The 19,260-nt window shown below is 47.7% G+C and overlaps 1 protein-coding gene across 9 annotated transcripts in view; it reads right to left on the bottom strand.

Moving 5' to 3' along the window:
* The window catches only part of LRRC34 (leucine rich repeat containing 34), a 91,044-nt gene that overhangs the window by 729 nt on the left and 71,055 nt on the right, over positions 1–19,260 (bottom strand). For 7 of the 9 annotated variants that reach the window (XM_029616540.1, XM_029616533.1, XM_029616537.1 and 4 more), the window contains one exon: positions 8,151–8,765. The exons of 1 other annotated variant lie outside the window; for it this stretch is intronic. In XM_029616540.1, the coding sequence (XP_029472400.1) occupies positions 8,568–8,765 (198 nt within the window). In that variant the 3' untranslated portion in view covers positions 8,151–8,567. Of the gene's footprint in view, positions 1–8,150; positions 8,766–19,260 lie in introns of those variants that run through there. One more of the 9 variants, XM_029616539.1, reaches the window with a different exon arrangement.

The raw sequence follows: 19,260 nt of genomic DNA, 5'->3' as shown, positions 1-19,260 counted from the left end.
TCTCCCTCTCTTGTGCAGCCGTCCAGTCAGAGTATTGTCCAATAATGCGACGACAGTGGCTTATTACATCAGGCAGGGTGGTACCAAGAGTCTAGAGGTGGCTCTAGAGCTAAGGCAGTGGGCAAAGTGGCATCTGCAGTTGATAGTGGCCTCTCACATAGCCAGGACTGACAATGTTCCAAGTGGATTTTCTCAGCCGTCAACAGCTGGATCCCAGAGAGTGGGAGCTGTTGAAGGAAGCACTGGCTCTCATCTGTTGTAGGTGGGTCAAGCCTGTCTGGATTTAATGGCAACTCAGAAAAATGCCAAGGCACTGTGCTTCTTCGTTCGCAGAAGAGAGCGCGAAGCAGAGGGAATCAATGTCTTGGTTCTTCCTTGGCTGCGCGACATTCTGCAGTAGGTGTTTCCGCTGAGGCTGCTGGTGGGCAGGATTCTGCGTCAGGTGGTGGTTCATTCGGGAGATGTGATTCTGGTCGCTTCAGAGGGCCTCGGAGGCCTTGTTGTGTGGATTTAATCAATCTAGCAGTGGACAGCCCTTTGAGATTCTCCTATTTGCCTCGGCTTCTATATCAAGGACCCATACTTTCAGATCAGGTGGCCTGCTTCTGTCTCGCAGCTTGCTTTGAGAGGAAACTCTTGAGAGACAAAGGATCTACTTAATGTTTGGATACTTGCCAGGTACTTGTAACCTGGAGTGGCAACTGTTGGGAACAGGATGCTGGGCTTGATGGACCCTTGGTCTGACCCAGTATTGCAACTTCTTATGTTCTTATGTTATTGCTACTCTTTTGCAAGCTAGAAAGTCTTCCACCTCCTTGGTATATGCGAGGGTCTAGCGAGTTTTTGCAGGATTGGTGCTCGGGGCAGTGGGTTGTCCCTATGCAAGCTTCCATAGCACATATCCTTGCTTTCTTGCAAAGAGATTTTGGTGACGGGTTTGTCCTTTAACTCTCTCAAGGTTCAGTCGGTGGTCTTATGTTATCTTTGCGGCCAAGTTCACGGGGTGACTGTGGCTGCACATCCAGATGTGCTTTTCCTTTGAGGGTTGAAGCCTTTGTGCCCCCCACTTCAGAAGTTCTGCTTCCCTGGAGCCTTAATTGAGTACTGAGAGGCATGTGTGCGGCACCATTTGAGCCTCTCAGATGGGCTATTATCAAAGATCTCACTTTGAAGGTGGTTTTCTTGATGGTGATTTGTTCTGCCAGGAGGAGTTCGGAGCTTCAACCTTTGTCAGGTAGAGATCCTTTCTTGAGGATTTTGGATTCAGGGGTTTCCTTCGGGAAGGTTCTAGCCTTTCTCCCGAAAGTGGTTTTGTCTTTTCTCTTAAATTTAGTTGGTGGAGCTCCCGGCTTTCCTAAATTTTGAGGCTGTGGAGTCTCATGCGAAGCAGTTGTGGCTTTTGGATGTCAAGCGCGCATTGTTGCAGTATCTTAATGTTACCACCAGCTTCCGATTGTCAGATCAAATTTTTGTGCTGTGAAGTGGTGCAAAAAGGCGCATAAAGTGGCGAAAGCCACGACTGCATGGTGACTGAAGTAGTCATTAACTCCATGTATGTCTGTCAGGGACATCCAATTCTGGAAGGCTTAAGTGTCCATACTACTCATTCCCAGGCAGCATCCTGGGCCAACTATCAACAAGTGCCACCACAAGTGATTTGCAGGGTGGCTACTTGGAAGTCTTGGCTCACTTTCGCCAGGCATTATCAATTTCCTAGCGTGTAGCCAGATGGACTCAGCACAAGTGGGTATAGTGTGCTCATGCTAGCAGTTGGAGACAGATCTGACGTCAGCACGGGTACATATACCCCCACAGGAAGTGAAGCAACTCGGTAATTTCCGTCTCCAAAGCAGTTTGGAGAGCCTGCACGCTCGCAGAGCGTGTTTTCCAATACTACTTTCTATATCCTACTTTCTAAATTTCTACAGGAACATCGAGCCCCGCACTCCTGCGGTGATACCCTCGGGTCCCTCCCCCAGTTGAGTTTCCCAGGGTGATTTCCGCGATCCCTCGGAGGCCTAGGCCTCGGTCCGGTGGCCGAATCGCGGCAGGGATCTAGCCCCCGAGCGAGAAGGGCTTGGGCCGGCCTGAGAGGTGCCTCGGTCCCGGCGTGGACCTAGAGGCAGCAGATGCATTTCCTCAAGCGCGGCGGTGAAGGTATTTCCACTCTCTCCCTGCAGCCGGAGACTGCCCGGGTTCCAACCGGGAAGCGCAGAGGATCAGGTAAGGCATATATCTCTTACTTTTGGTCTCTGAGGTACGAGGATCGGCAGAGTTGCCTGTATGCGGCATGCCGTGGAGGTCGCCATTTTGTCGGCATTGTTCAGGTATTGAGCGCCCATGATAGGCGCCTGTATATGATTGAGCGCATATTGCTGACCGCATATTATTGAGCGCATATTGGATATCATTAGGCGTATATTGCTGATCGCATATTATTGAGCGCATATTGTATATCATTGAGCGTATATTGCTGACCGCATATTGTATTGAGCGTATATTGCTGCCGCATATTAGTGAGCGCATATTGTATTAAGCGCATATTCTTCAGCGCTACATTCGCAAGCTGCGATGGAACATTCGAACGCCCCAGCGTCTCCTGTGGCGGTGCCTCCTGATTCCGGCGTAAAAGCTCTCGGCCTCTGCTCAGCATGCCAGCTTAGAGCCACGCACAGCGAGGAACCAGACTCCCTTTGTGCCCAATGTGAGGAGGCAGTGGGAGCCTCGGGCCAGGACCAGTCTCAACCGAGGTTTGCTGACAGTTCCCCAGGGACCACCCCGGATCTAGCGGGCAGTCTCGAACAACCTGGGATCCCGACGACTAGAGACCGCTTCCATTTCCTGGGTGGATCTCTTTAAGGGGATCCATGCCTTTGTACAGATGCAATCAGCTTCCCGCCCAGGCCCTGCTGCTGCTCCAGCTGATCCTGCCCCTGGACCTTCGCGCCCTTATCGTGGGCACCCGCCTCCGGGCAGTCCGGTTCAGGCGGACCCTGATGTCTTGGAGGACGAGTCCGAACCCCCCGAGGAGGGGGAACTTCCCTCGGGGATTGAGCCATATCGAACCATGAGGCGGTTCTTTCCCAAGGAGGATCTCTCCGACCTGGTATCTCAGTGCCTAGCGGAGTTGGCTATTACAGGCCCCAGCACTATGGTGCCATCTACGCAGAACCCTCTGCTGGAGGGTCTTCGTCCTACAGCCCGCCATTTTCCCTTCTTGCAAGCAGCACAGCAACTGATAGATTTGGAATGGGCTGCACCAGCGGCCTCATTCAAAGGGGGTCGGGCCCTGACGGGCATGTACCCCCTGGACCCGGCAATCAAGGAGATGCTGGCGTGCCCTCAGGTGGACGCCTTGGTTAGCGCTGTGGTCAAGCGCACTACCATTCCAGTTGAAGGGGGGGCGGCCCTCAAGGAGCCTCATGACCGGCGACTGGACGCCATCCTGAAACAGACCTTTGAGGTGGCAGCTCTATCTTTGCGGATCGCAGCCTGCTGCACAGTGGTGATGCGTTCCTGTTTATCACAGGCCAGGAACAATGCTCCGGCAGCAGACAGAGTCAGCTCTCTCGTTCCTCACGGATGCTGCATCCGACCTAGTCCGTACGACAGCAAAGGGGGTCTCATCCTCTGTAGCTGCCAGGAGGCAGCTCTGGATACAGAATTGGTCAGCCGATGCTCCTTCGAAGACACGCCTCACCAGAATGCCCTTTAGGGGTTCTTTCCTGTTCGGCAGCGACCTTGATAAACTGGCCAGCACATGGGGCGCCTCTCCAGTACCTCGACTGCCGGAAGATAGGTTCAAAAGGAACCAGCGCGCCTTTCCGAGGCCCTCCAGAGGTAGAAGCTCCCAACGCTTCACTCCCTATAGGAGTCGCTACCAGGCACCTCGTCCTCAGGCCAGGAACCAGTCCTTTCGGACCAAGCAGCATAAGAAGGGAGCCGGCTCGGGTTCACGGCCCGGCCGCGCCTCCCAATGAGAATCAGCCGATCCATCCGGGGGACGGAGCCATAGGGGGCAGGTTAACCCTCTTCTACCCCAGATGGGTCGAGATTACGTTGGATCAGTGGGTCCTCGCCATCATCCGAGAGGGGTATTATCTGGACTTCCATCACCTCCCTCCGGACAGGTTTGTGGAATCTTCATGTCCAATACACAAGAAGGCGGCATTTGGAAGCTACCCTGGCGAGGCTCCTGTCCTTGAAAGCCATAATCCCAGTACCTGCATGGGAAATGGATTCTGGGCACTATTCCATTTATTTCATGGTACCCAAGAAAGAGGGCACTTTCTGGCCCGTACTGGACCTCAAGTCAGTCAATCGATACTTAAGGTTCCCGAGGTTTCGCATGGAAACTCTGCACTCAGTCAAGACCGCAGTACAGCCAGGAGAATTCCTCACGGCCTTAGACTTGTCAGAAGCCTACCTGCATATCCCGATCCATCCGGATCATCAGCGCTACCTACGCTTCAAGGTTCTGGGACGCCACTTCCAATTCCGGGCTTTGCCCTTCGGGTTAGCCACGGCGCCGCGGACCTTCACCAAGGTGATCGTAGTGGTAGCAGCGGCGCTCAGACGGGAAGGAATCCTTGTCCATCCCTACCTAGACGATTGGCTGATCAGGGCGAAATTACGAGAGGAGAGCCATCGGACAACCAACAGAGTGATCGCCCTTCTGGAAAGCCTGGGATTGGGTAGTCAACCTCAACAAGAGTTGCCTACAGCCTTCCCAATCACTGGAATACCTGGGAGTCCAGTTCGACACCCAGGCAGACAAAGTCAGTCTCACTACCAAGAGAAGGTTAAAACTTCAGACGCGTCTCCGGTCCTTGATGGGAGCCAGCCGGCCCATAGCTTGGGACTATCTGCAGGTTCTTGGCCTCATGGCATCCACCCTGGAAGTGGTACCCTGGGCAAGGGCCCATATGAGACCTCTACAACGCTCCCTGCTCTCTCGCTGGAGCCCCCGCTTCCGGAATTATTCCGTGCATCTACCTCTGCCAGCCAGAGTGCGGTCCCAGTTACGGTGGTGGTTGCAGTCCCAACCACACGAGCAGGGGGTCGAAGATGTCCTCCCCCACGTGGATTCTGCTCACCGCAGATGCCAGCCTGAGCGGATGGGGAGCACACTGCGAAGAACTCACCGCACAAGGGCGGTGGGACAGAGAAGAGTCAGGGTCGAACATCAACCGTCTAGAGGCACAGGCAGTCCGGTTAGCCTGCCTGCAATTTGCTCACAGACTGCGGAACCGGGCAGTCAGTGATGTCCGACAATGCCACCACGGTGGCATACATCAACCGTCAGGGCGGAACCAGAAGCCGACAGGTATCCTTAGAAATAGCCCCGCTGATGGCTTGGGCGGAGGCAGATCTTCAGGACATCTCCGCCGTCCACATTGCCGGGAAGGACAACACCATGGCAGACTTCCTCAGCAGAGAAAGTCTAAATCCGGGGGAATGGCAGCTGTCGCCCACAGCCTTCCAGATGATTGTGGATCAGTGGGGGATTCCGGACATGGACTTACTAGCGGACAGGTCCAATGCTCAAGTACCCAGATACTTCAGCCGCAAGCGAGATCCGTTCGCTCACGGGATCGACGCCCTGGTTCAGCCATGGCCTCCTGGGATCCTGCTATACGCTTTTCTTCCGTGGCCTCTGCTGGGCGCCCTTATCCACAAGATTCAGAAGCACCGGGGCCTGGTTCTTCTAGTGGCACCAGACTGGCCAAGAAGATCCTGGTACGCGGACATGAGAAGACTACTGGCAGGGGAGCCCCTTCCCCTGCCTCCTCTCAGGGACCTGCTACGTCAAGGTCCCATGCTCCACAAGGATCCGGCTCAATTCTCTCTTACAGTCTGGCCATTGAGAGGGCTAGACTAAAGAAAAGAGGTTACTCTGAGCCGGTGATAGATACACTCCTCCGAGCACGCAAGTTTTCCACATCCCTCACCTACATAAGGATCTGGAGAGTATTTGAAGCCTGTTGCGACACTCATGGCACCAATCCACATGCGACTACTATCCCTATTGTTCTGGATTTCCTGCAGGATGGGCTTCAGAAGGGTCTCTCCCTAAGCTCCATCAAGGTTCAGGTGGCTGCGCTGTCTTGCTACGGTCCCAGGAGGGATGGCAAGACCATTGCCACGCACCCAGATGTTTCTCGCTTCCTGAAAGGAGTCAAGCACATTCGTCCGCCACTGAAGTGGCCAGTGCCCCTGTGGAACCTCAACCTTGTTTTGGATTTCCTCGCGGGATCCACCTTCAGACCCCTTCGGGGCCTGTCTCTCCGTTCGCTAACTTTGAAGATGGTGTTCCTGCTGGCAGTGTGTTCAGCACGCCGCATCTCAGAGCTACAGGCGCTGTCCTGCCGTGATCCCTTTCTCAGAATCACTCCTGAGGCTATCCATCTTCGCACGGTTCCCTCCTTTCTACCTAAAGTAGTCTCACAATTTCACCTCAACCAAACCATATCCTTGCCTACCACGGCGGATTTGAAGAAATCAGAAGAAGGGCGTTTACTACACCATCTCGACATCAGCAGATTGCTGCCCAGATATCTGGAAATGACAGAAGAAGTACGAAAGACGGACCATCTGTTCGTCCTGCACAGCAGAAAGAAACAAGGAGAAGCGGCCTCTCGGCCCACCATCACCCGCTGGATTAAAGAAGTTATCAGAGCGGCTTACGTAGAGGCCGGGAAGTCACCGCCTCTACAAGTCAAGGCTCATTCTACCAGAGCCCAAGCAGCATCTTGGGCAGAATCTAGGATGCTGACGCCTGCAGAAATATGTAAAGCGGCGACATGGTCCTCCCTCCATACCTTCTCCAGGTTCTACCGTCTGGATGTCCAGGCCAGGGAGGACACAGCATTTGCGAGGGCAGTCCTACGCGGTCCTCAGGCAGCCTCCCACCCAGTCCGGGAGTAGCTTTTGTACATCCCACTTGTTCTGAGTCCATCTGGCTACACGCTAGGAAATGTTGAGATTACTTACCTGATAATCTCCTTTTCCTTAGTGTAGACAGATGGACTCAGCATCCCGCCCGGCTGCCGGTATACATGGGTTTCACCGATTCAAGGTAAGCCATGTCATTTTGCTTACATAAGAGCGTCCCTTTTGCCAGGTGTCGACGCCTTCCGATTGGGAATGCTGGTGGTCTCCAGCTACTATCAATCGGTCAGGGGAATCCTGTTTCACTAATTCATTGATCGGTCAGTACACACATATCCATAACAGCTTTTGCAAGGAAGATTACTGAGTTGCTTCACTTCCTGTGGGGGTATATGTACCCGTGCTGACGTCAGATCTGTCTCCAACTGCTAGCACGAGCACACTATACCCACTGGTGCTGAGTCCATCTGTCTATACTAAGGAAAAGGAGATTATCAGGTAAGTAATCTCAACATTGGATGTCCAGGCCCCAGCAACCATGGGTTTTGGGGGGGGGGAAGTGTGATTCGAGTGGGACTCTCCAGGTCCCACCCCAGTTAGGAAGCTTTGGTACATCCCAGGAGTCTGAACTGATCTGGGTACGTACAGGGAAAGGAAAATTTGGTTCTTGCCTGCTAATTTTTGTTCCTGTAGTATCTCAGATCAGTCCAGAGGCCCGCCTGGGTCAGATGGGGAGCTCAGGAGAATCTGCTCGATAGATCTTTTGTTGCATTTACTCTGTTGAGCAGCACAGGTTTTGTTCAGTCCTTCGTGTTTTTCAATGAGGGCAAAGTTTATTCGTTTTAAGTTTACATTTCCCACTGCTTGTTCAGGGGATATTAATTCGTGTTTGATTTTATTGGTTTTCTACTATCTTGGCTTTGGTACAGATCAATACTGAGGGACTGTAGGGTGGCATCTCGGGTTATGTTGTAATGTCAGTGAAACTTTCTCTGTCTCCATCTGCTGGAGGGGAGGCAAAACCCAGGAGTCTGAACTGATCTGTGGTACTACAGGAATGAAAATTAGCAGGTAAGAACCAATTTTCCTTTAACACTAACACTCATACATAGGTCTTGTGCTATAAACAAAGGCTGTGTATTTCTGAAATATCATGCTGACCAATCCATATTCTTAACACTTATTTTAATTTCTTATATGATTTTTGGTCCAGATAAATAAGGTGTAAACAATCAAGTAAAGTTTACCAAAAATTGTAGAGGGCAAGTCAAACATCTTTATTTAGGGAATGGCTGCAAAACTTCAGCTTAGAAGTAGAATTTATAACAGAGTAAAGTTGCCATGAGATGATACAGGGAAAACAAAGTTTGGGCCCCGACATGAGCTGTCTCGAGGGCAGTAAGTAAGCGACATTAAAGCATGGCCATAATATACTTCAGGGAGAAGTGCTGCTCAGGTAGCTACAATGATTTATCAAATGATGTTGAATAAAAAGCACGTCTAGCATTCCAGACAAGCTGTTTATTTATAAACAAATTATTGTTCGCAATAGTAATTTTTCCTCCTCCAAAAAACCTGAACTGTATGTTAAAATTTACAAGACTTGCTTAATAGACCGAAATCAGAGAGCTACAAAAAGACAGCATAAAATATATTAATCACAGTTAACAAAATAGTTAATTGATTGGTGCTCTTATTGCAAGACTAGAATTGCATTCAAGGCTGTCAACTTCTCCATAACTTGGTGTCCAGTAGTAATGTTTCCTAAGGCCATGGAAGAGTTCTGCTAGGTAGACCCGGCCATCCACCACATATGGCCGCACATCTGTGCCAGATGGTTTCAAGCGACCAATTTCAAGTAAGTCTGAAAATGCCTGAAATTTTATAAAAGAATACACATGGTTGCACAGCAGTTCTGGTAATCTGAAGACAAACTACCTATACAGAAATTGATTTCTCTTCAAACTAATGAATTAGTACAGAACATTCTGAATACTGACTCTAAAAACTCTGATTTTCCCTGGCAACAAGGAAATACCTATAGTACCTGAATGTAATGCGCTCTGAAAAGTCTGCCTTAAAGGCAGACATTGTAAATCAAATAAGTAAATAGAACTGTAGTGCAGATTTTTAAAGGTAAGCTTTAAGCTGTAAGAGAAGACATGCCTCTTGTGGCTGATTCTAAAGCAGGAAGCTTTGGCTATTTCATCGTTTATTAAATTAATCCACATAATGGTCAAGTTCAAGAGCCTGTATCTTGCCTGTGTAGGAAATAAGCAATGGTTACAGATGTTTTGAATTGATCATATTTTTAGTTCAAATTAAATCAACAAAATAGCATGTCATTAGTGAATGCAAAATATCTCTAACTTACCTACAAATGATTTCTATAGTCTGGGAGACTACAACTCTCTATTCCCTAATCTCTTGTGTTTATAGAAACCCAGTACAAACTGAATGTGTAGGGCAAATAAAGGGATGGTAGGTCTCTAGAGTTTTGAACTCCTCTAGTGGGGTCAATTTCCAGTCTTGCTTATCCATTTGTATTTATAGGGGCCGCTATTATCCATTTTTGTTCATGAACAAATCCATTGCATGGTACTTAAAAGATGATAATGGGAGTATAAAAGATGAACTTGAAAAATATATATAGGACCCAGACTAACAATTATTTGCTGTAAGTATTTGGATTGATCTAAACAAATTCCTCTACTGCTTTCAATTGAGCACTTTATATATTGTGAATATATAAAGTTCTAATGAATGCAATAGTTGACTGTAAGACATTTCTTAAGGCCTGGCCCTTATAGCATTTAGGCAAATAACTGGAATAATTTGCTTGTTTTTTCACAAATACGGATATAGGAAGACGAGTTGCTTATTTTGTAACGGGTTCTTTATAGGCAGCAAGATAATTAGAATTACTAGTGCAGGGGTGGCTAATTCCAGTCCTCAAGTGCCACACACATTCCTGATTTTCAGAATATCCATAATGAGACAGTGGCATGTAATGTCTCCATTGCATGCAAATCTATCTCATGCATATTCATTGTGGATATCCTGAAAAATCAGGGCTGTTTGTAGCTTTTGAGACTGGCGTTGACCACCCCTCTATTAGTAGGTGGTATCTGATGCCAACAACACAGACCAGCTCTCTTCCTGTACAACTGCTGCCTTACAAAACTCCTCAGTCTTTAACAGAGCTTAAGGATCAACAGCTTGGGAAGATGGATGGGCATGTGTCTGATTTAGCGTGCTGCGTACAAATAACCCCTGTTAAAGGGTAGCAACTCAATTTCTCTGTCAACAAGCAGGATCAGAACCACTAGTGGGGAATCCCAATTTTTGTCTGTGGGGTAGCCCAGAACCATGATGCAGTGCAGTTGACTTAACTGAAAAGGTTTTGTAAAATGTTTTGGCCAAAAATCCTCTTCAAGGTGTAATCTAGGCAGTAGGGGAATGTTTTTATCAAGTTATGATTTAATCATTTTATATATTGTTTGTTTGTAGTCTTTAAATTATATTTATGTGAATGTTCAGGGACCAGTGAAATAAAGCATGCCCAGCCTAGCGCATGGGTTTACGTGTGGTTGAGCGTGCAAAATTTGCACTCTATGCAGTAAGGAGATTAGCATATTCAAAACACGTGCCCTAACAAATGTGAAGCTGATAGCGCCCAATGCATGCAAATTCCATGTAGATGAGGACATTAGCTGTTACTGCCTGATGCAAGAAAGTGCTGGGTCCCCAACTCACGCTTTTTAATGGGGGGAATTTAAATCCAGCCCCAGAGGTGGGAGTAAAGTCAACTCGCGGTTAAGGGCTCAAGAGAAACATTATAAAATATGGTCCTCTGTGTTGCGATAAATGTGTTCTCTTCCTTAGTATTATCCTGGCTCTTGAATTTACAGCTCTGTGGTGAAAAATAAATGTATATCGATTGGTTTAAAAAGAAGCACACCTTTATGTGCACACAGTTTAGATGCCTGTAGCAATGGCCACCTGCTATAATAAACTGTAGCATGCAAAATCGGCACCTCAGCAAAAGAACCAAAGCAAGTATGATCAAACTGGACACTTGTATTGAGCGCCCCATTGCAAATGTGGGCACCTGATGCAATAACCTTGAGTGCCAGAGATGCAAATTCTTTTTTTATGCTGCCTTTCATTTACATATTGCATCAGGGAGCAGAGAGATGTGGCTGCGTGTGTTAGGAAAAGGGTGGTCATATGAAGCGCCTATTTTCAGTGCACGACTTATTGTGTTGGCCCTGGTATGTTATCTGCTCTGATCAAGTTGTGTTGGAGATAGAATATAAAAAGACGTTAAAAAAAAAAAAAAGGTGTGGATAGAGGACCATGTAGCAGCCTTACATAACTCTAATAGGGACTTTATGTAATAGGGTTACTATAGCTCTTATTGATTAGCTTTTACTGTGTCTGTCAGGTGTTTTCCTGCCAGCCCAATTTATTTGTGAGGCCTTGGGCTGTGGCGTGGTTGATGCAGCCTAGAGGACTAACCCGCCAAGCCCATGCCACCAATTGGTGGATTCGCTCTTACTGGAGCTGGAGCTTCACCTATAGCAACCCTATTCCCTGCAGGTTGATCCCTTGGTTTCCAGGGGCCAATAGCGCTTAAGCGAAAATCCTGTAAGGAGCGGTCAGATGAAGACAGGGTATGAGCTGTGGTCAGGTCTGGAAGTGAGTAGACAGCGTCTGGGTCCAGGTCAGGGCAGGCAGTAAGAATCAGTATCCTGTCCAGGCAAAGGTTGGGGCAGGCAGAAGTCCAAGTAAAGGTCAGTGTCCATCGCAGAGGTCAGTACCAAGCGGCAGGCAAGAGAGAGGTCAGGTCTGAAGTAGAAGTCAGTTCCTGAAGTCGGGCAGAGAAGATAGGGCAAGATGATACTGGGGAGAGATAAGAGTAGGACAGGACAAGGCAAAGGAATACAAGTAGCAACATGCACTGCAAGGCAGAAGGACCTGTTGCTAAGGTGCTGGCTGGAAGCGCAGCTGGGGTTTAAATCCAGTACGTACTATCATCATCTGCTGCCACTGCTGCTGTTTTCCTGCCACAGGGTCCTTTCAGTTAGTGTGCAGATGAAGATGGCAGCATCCATGTTGCGTCAGCATTGGGGGTAAGTACGGCCAATTGCGGGGCAATCCCGCAGCTGGCCAACGTGACAGTCCATAACAGTGGGACATCAAAGCTTGCCACCCAATTGGATATGATTTTTTTTTAGCCATAGCAATTCTGTTGGTGTTGAAAGAGACAAACAACTGAGTGCATTGGCGATGAGGTTGAATCATTTTCAAGCAGTGGGAGAGTGCTACTTTTGTGATATTAGAGCATGAGACCTTGAGAAGAAAGCTGGCTGTACTATCGATTGATTTAAATGGAAATCACAACCTTTCAAAAGAATTTTGGATGTGCCCTTAGGATTACTCTATTACGGAACAATTATAGATACTGAGAGTAGGACCAGTACTTGGGTTTCATTTATTTTGTGAGCTGAGTTGATTGCTCTTCAGAATATTAATTTCCATGATACAAATTTTAGCTCTTCTGTTTGGCTCACAAGGTAGATTTGTAAATTGCTCTAGGCCTATATTTAGACCCTAGAGAACTGAAAGTGCTGTAACTGAAGTTTTTTTGTATCGACAAACCTTTCATGAATCTAGATAAATTTAGGTGTGATGATATTGGTGAATGACAAGGTGATATCGAGCTTAGATGCACCTTCAATAAGGATATACTTAGATCAGATGATAATTGGATTATGGAAGCAACTTTCATATCGCGCGTATGTACACCTTTATGGAGAATCTGTGCCATCTGAATCCATATGATTTATTAATTGATTGCTTTCTGGAGGCAAATAGGATGTTTTGCATTTATTTGGCTAAGTGGCAGGAAAAAAACTACATTTTCAAAGATCATACCTAATCCTGACTCAGTCTATCTCATTCAGTGGAGCCTTGCTAAACCTTTGCAGTAGTAGGAAGGTGTTTTATCAAATTTGAATTAATGACTAGAAGAGGAACAGTATGCAAATCCACGGCTCTCGTGCTAAACTTTCAAAAGGGAAACTTTGATAAAGTGAGAAAAATTGTTAGAAAAAAACTGAAAGGAGCAGCTACAAAAGTAAAAAGTGTGGAAGAGGCGTGGTCATTGTTAAAAAAAAATACCATTCTAGAAGCACAGTCCAGATGTATTCCACACATTAAGAAAGGTGGAAAGAAGGCAAAACGATTACAGGCATGGTTAAAAGGGGAGGTGAAAGAAGCTATTTTAGCCAAAAGATCTTCATTCAAAAATTGGAAGAAGGATCCAACAGAAGAAAATAGGATAAAGCATAAACATTGGCAAGTTAAAAGTAAGACATTGATAAGACAGGCTAAGAGAGAATTTGAAAAGAAGTTGGCCGTAGAGGCAAAAACTCACAGTAAAAACTTTTTAAAATATATCCAAAGCAGAAAGCCTGTGAGGAAGTCAGTTGGATCGTTAGATGATCAAGGGGTTAAAGGGGCACTTAGAGAAGATAAGGCCATCGTGAAAAGATTAAATGATTTCTTTGCTTTGGTGTTTACTGAAGAGGATGTTGGGGAGGTACCCATAGTGCAGAAGGTTTTCATGGGTAATGATTCAGATGGACTGAATCAAATCAAGGTGAACCTAGAAGATGTGGTAGACCTGATTGACAAACTGAAGAGTAGTAAATCACCTGGACCGGATGGTATACACCCCAGAGTTCTGAAGGAACTAAAAAATGAAATTTCAGACCTATCAGTAAAAATTTGTAACCTATCATTAAAATCAACCATTGTACCTGAAAACTGGAGGATAGCTAATGTAACCCCAATATTTAAAAAGGGCTCCAGGGGCGATCCGGGAAACTACAGATTGGTTAGCCTCACTTCAGTGCCAGGAAAAATAGTGGAAAGTGTTCTAAACATCAAAATCACAGAACATATAAGACATGGTTTAATGGAACAAACTCAGCATGGCTTTACCCAAGGCAAGTCTTGCCTCACAAATCTGCTTCACTTTTTTGAAGGAGTTAATAAACATGTGGATAAAGGTGAACCGGCTGATGTAGTATACTTGGATTTTCAGAAGGCGTTTGACAAAGTTCCTCATGAGAGGCTTCTAGGAAAAGTAAAAAGTCATGGGATAGGTGGCAATGTCCTTTCGTGGATTGCAAACTGGCTAAAAGACAGGAAACAGAGAGTAGGATTAAATGGACAATTTTCTCAGTGGAAGGGTGGGCAGTGGAGTGCCTCAGGGATCTGTATTGGGACCCTTACTTTTCAATATATTTATAAATGATCTGGAAATAAATACGATGAGTGAGATAATCAAATTTGCAGATGATACAAAATTGTTCAGAGTAGTTAAATCACAAGCAGATTGTGATAAATTGCAGGAAGACCTTCTGAGACTGGAAAATTGGGCATTAAAATGGCAGATGAAATTTAATGTGGATAAGTGCAAGGTGATGCATATAGGGAAAAATAACCCATGCTATAGTTACACAATGTTAGGTTCCATATTAGGTGCTACAACCCAAGAAAGAGATCTAGGCGTCATAGTGGATAACACATTGAAATCGTCGGTTCAGTGTGCTGCGGCAGTCAAAAAAGCAAACAGAATGTTGGGAATTATTAGAAAGGGAATGATGAATAAAACGGAAAACGTCATAATGCCTCTATCGCTCCATGGTGAGACCGCACCTTGAATACTGTGTACAATTCTGGTCGCCGCATCTAAAAAAAGATATAATTGCGATGGAGAAGGTACAGAGAAGGGCTACCACAATGATAAGGGGAATGGAACAGCTACCCTATGAGAAAAGACTAAAGAGGTTAGGACTTTTCAGCTTGGAGAAGAGATGGCTGAGGGTAGGTGTTTAAAATCATGAGAGGTCTAGAACGGGTAGATGTGAATCGGTTATTTACTCTTTCGGATAATAGAAAGACTAGGGGGCACTCCATGAAGTTAGCATGTGGCACATTTAAAACTAATCGGAGAAAGTTCTTTTTTACTCAAGGCACAATTAAACTCTGGAAGTTGTTGCCAGAGGATGTGGTTAGTGCAGTTAGTGTAGCTGTGTTTAAAAAAAGGATTGGATAAGTTCTTGGAGGAGAAGTCCATTACCTGCTATTAATTAAGTTGACTTAGAAAATAGCCACTGCTATTACTAGCAATGGTAACATGGAATAGACTTAGTTTTTGGGTACTTGCCAGGTTCTTATGGCCTGGATTGGCCACTGTTGGAAACAGGATGCTGGGCTTGATGGACCCTTGGTCTGACCCAGTATGGCATGTTCTTCTTATGTTCTTATATCCCAATGAAGGTGATAGATTGAGTAGGGTTAGCTGTGCATTTTGAAAATTTATGATGAACCCCAGGGATTGGTAGAGTATCATATTCTGAAGAGATGGCAGGCTTTTCTCTTTATTAGCTAATTGTCCAGGTACAGAAAAATGAATATTCTCACAGGACAAGCAGGATGGTAGTCCTCACATATGGGTGACATCACAGGATGGAGCCCAATCACGGAACACTTTTGTCAAAGTTCTAGAACTTTGACTGGCACCTACTGGGCATGCCCAGTATGGCACTAAACCTGCAGCCAGCAGGGATCCCCCTTCAGTCTTCTTTTTTCCACGCAGCAGTAGCCACGTGGGTTAAGGAGCTCCTCAAAGATTCCTGACAGGAATTTTCCTCACGGAATTACTAAAAAACTTTCATACCCCACAGGGGTCCCTCCTTCGAATTTTTGACTCCGCGGTACTCCGGTAAGTTTTTACCAGTTTTCGGTCGATTCCTGTTGAGTTTGACCCTCGCGGCCTACTGGCCGTCGACCGTACCGCGGCTAAATTTTCAAAGGCCATGGCGTCGGGGTTTCGTCGGTGCCTGGACTGTACTCGCACCATGTCCATAACAGACTCGCATAAAGTCTGTGTAATGTGTCTCGGGTGCGAGCATGATGTCCTGACTTGCACCAAATGTGCCTTAATGACACCAAAAGGTCGCAAGGCCAGAATGGAGAAAATGGAACTTCTCTTCCGTTCTCAAACTCTGCAGTCTATTGCATCGATGTTGTCTGAACTGGCACCGTCCACTTCACGCCAGTATCGGCCACCGTCCGGTGACCGTCCGGCGTTGACGACTTCTCGGCCTTCGACTACCTCTACTCCCCCTCTGGACCGAGGGGATCATAGAGAAAAACATCGGCATCGACACCGGAAGTCTCGGACCATCGATGAAGGAAAATCATTGACCTCGCCATCGTCCGAGCCGCCATCGAAGAAACCCCGTCCAGAAAAGGCACCGACCCTTTCTGCGACCGGGTCACCGAGGCAACCCTCACCCAGATGGGTATCGGGAGCCGCGACTCCATCTTTAACGGTGGACCTTCTGGCTATGCCTCTGTCTCCTTCCCTTCCGGAGCCGGGGCTGCTTGGTCCAGGTCTTCGTGAAGAGCTGCACCGAATGGTTCAGGAGGCCATTGATAAGGCAATGCACAGACTCCAAGGTCCCCTGGCACCGAAATTGGTGCCGGTCGCAGAACTAACCATCGATCCCATTCCGGCAGCATTAGCACCACTGCTCTTGAAGATGGAAGTGCTCATAGCCGCTTTTCCTCCGATGGATTCTGGGTCACCGATGGCTCCGGTGCCTTCCCCGCTTACCCTGTCATCTGGAGGGGAAACACCATTCCGCATCCCTCCATCGGGAGTCCTTCCAATGCCTCAACCATTGATGCCGATGCGTGCATCGGTGCCACCGATCCATCCATCGATGCCCTTGATGCCTGCACCGGTGCCCTTGATGCCTTCATCGGGGCCTCCAGTACTTCCCTCGATGCCTTCAGATCCTAGACCAGGACCTTCAGGAATACCATCGTCCCGTCCTTCTCAGGTTCGTACAGGGACAGGTGCTGATCCCTATGACACCTGGACTGATGATTCATCTCAAGACACCGATGATTTACCATCACCACCTTCTCCTACTGAAAGTAGGAAGCGTTCTCCTCCAGAGGACTTGTCCTTCATAAATTTTGTGAAGGAAATGTCTGAATTGGTTCCCTTCCAGTTACAGACTGAGCAAGATGATACGCACCAAATGATGGAGCTGTTACAATTCCTGGATGCTCCCAAGGAAATAACCTCCATCCCTATTCACCAGGTTCTTTTGGATCTCCTCAAAAACAACTGGGAACATCCTGGTTCTGTTGCTCCAGTCAACAGAAAAGCTGATACCACCTATCTGGTCCAGTCAGCCCCAGGATTCCAGAAACCTCAGCTGGATCACCAATCTGTGGTTGTAGAATCTGCCCAAAAGAGGGCAAAAAGATCAAAACCCCACTCTTCCTTTCCCCCAGGTAAGGAACAGAAATTTCTGGATGCCATTGGCCAGCGTGTCTTCCAGGGATCAATGCTTATCTCTCGGATCGCCTCCTACCAGCTGTATATGACCCAGTACAACAGGGTCTTATTCAGGCAGATACAGGACTTTGCAGAGTCCCTGCCTCAGCAAGTCCAGGAACAGCTTCAGACCCTGGTACACAAGGGTTTCGAGGCAGGGAAGCATGAAATACGAACCTCTTATGATATCTTCAACACCGCTTCCAGGGTAGCTGCAGCTGCTATTTCAGCGAGAAGATGGGCCTGGCTTAAGTCTTCGGACTTGCGCCCTGAAGTACAAGACAGATTATCTGATCTGCCCTGCATAGGAAACAATCTGTTTGGCGAACAGATTCAACGGACGGTGGCGGAACTCAAGGACCATCATGAGACCCTTCGCCAGCTCTCTCTGATGCCCTCTGAGAATTCCTCCAAACAGCCTTTCAGGAAGGATACTAAAATGTCATTCTTTCGTCCAAAGAAGTCCTATCCACCACCATCTAGAACTCGTTCCACGAGACCTTTCCAAAAGGCCCAGTCTTGTCAATTGCGGAAACAAAAGCCGCAGGCAGCTCCTCAGCCGGGCCCTGCTTCCGGCTTTTGACTCCAGCATAAACACAGCAGCCAGTTTCCACTGCCTCAGATACCAGTGGGAGATCGATTGTGCCATTTCAACAACAGGTGGCACACGATCACCTCAGACCAGTGGGTCCTTGCCATAATCTCACAAGGTTATCACCTGAACTTTCTCTCCATCCCACCGGACTCCTCACCTCTACCGACGTGGAGAACATCCGATCACTCACTTCTCCTGGAGCAGGAGGTCTCCCTCTTCCTCCAGTCCAGAGCAATAGAGCCAGTACCCTACTCCCAACAAGGCCTAAGATTCTATTCCCGGTACTTTCTAATCCCCAAAAAATCAGGCGGCCTTCGTCCAATTCTGGACTTACACGCCCTCAACAAGTACCTCCACCGAGAAAAGTTCAAGATGGTGACCTTGGGTTCCCTCCTTCCTCTTCTGCAAAAAGGAGACTGGCTCTGCTCTCTCGATCTCCAAGACGCGTACACACACATTGCGATAACTCCATCTCATCGCAGGTTCCTGAGATTTCTGGTAGGCCCCAAGCACTATCAGTACCGAGTGCTACCATTCGGCCTGGCATCTGCACCACGAGTCTTCACCAAGTGCCTCGTAGTAGTAGCAGCCTTCCTCAGGACTCAAGGTGTTCACGTCTACCCCTATCTAGACAATTGGTTGATCAGGGCTCCCACTCAGCAAGCTGCTCTGTCGTCCCTACGTCTTACTTTACACACTCTGATTTCTGCCTCGACAGTGAGTTCTCACTCTCATTTCTCTCGCACACCAGCTACAGTCTCAGCACCGCTCGACTGCATGCCACTTCCTCATCCTGCTGGGACACATGGCGTCCGCAGTACAGGTTACCCCAATGGCCCGCTTGGCCATGAGAGTCATGCAGTGGACACTAAGGTCACAATGGACTCAGTCCGTCCAACCTCTATCGACCATTGTCCACATCATCGACCCACTTCATCAGTCTCTAGCCTGGTGTAAAAATCAGATTAATCTCCTCCAAGGCCTACCCTTCCAGGCTCCAGACCCTCAAATAATTCTCACCACCGATGCTTCCAACCTCAGCTGGGGAGCTCATGTCGCCAATTTGCAGACACAAGGAGCTTGGTCTCCAGAGGAAGCCAAACACCAAACCAATTTCCTGGAGCTGTGAGCAATCAGATATGCTCTCAGGGTATTTCTGGATCACCTTTCCAATCAGGTCATCCTGATTTAGACGGACAACCAGGTGGCCATGTGGTACATTAACAAACAGGGAGGGACGGGCTCCTACCTACTGTGTCAGGAAGCTGCGCAGATATGGGCGGAGGCCCTCTCCTGTTTGATGTACCTCAGGGCCACCTACTTGCCGGGAGTGGACAATGTG

Source organism: Rhinatrema bivittatum, chromosome 9 (assembly GCF_901001135.1).
Source record: "Rhinatrema bivittatum chromosome 9, aRhiBiv1.1, whole genome shotgun sequence".
NCBI lineage: Eukaryota > Metazoa > Chordata > Amphibia > Gymnophiona > Rhinatrematidae > Rhinatrema > Rhinatrema bivittatum.
This window is presented reverse-complemented; position numbering and strand designations above follow the sequence as displayed.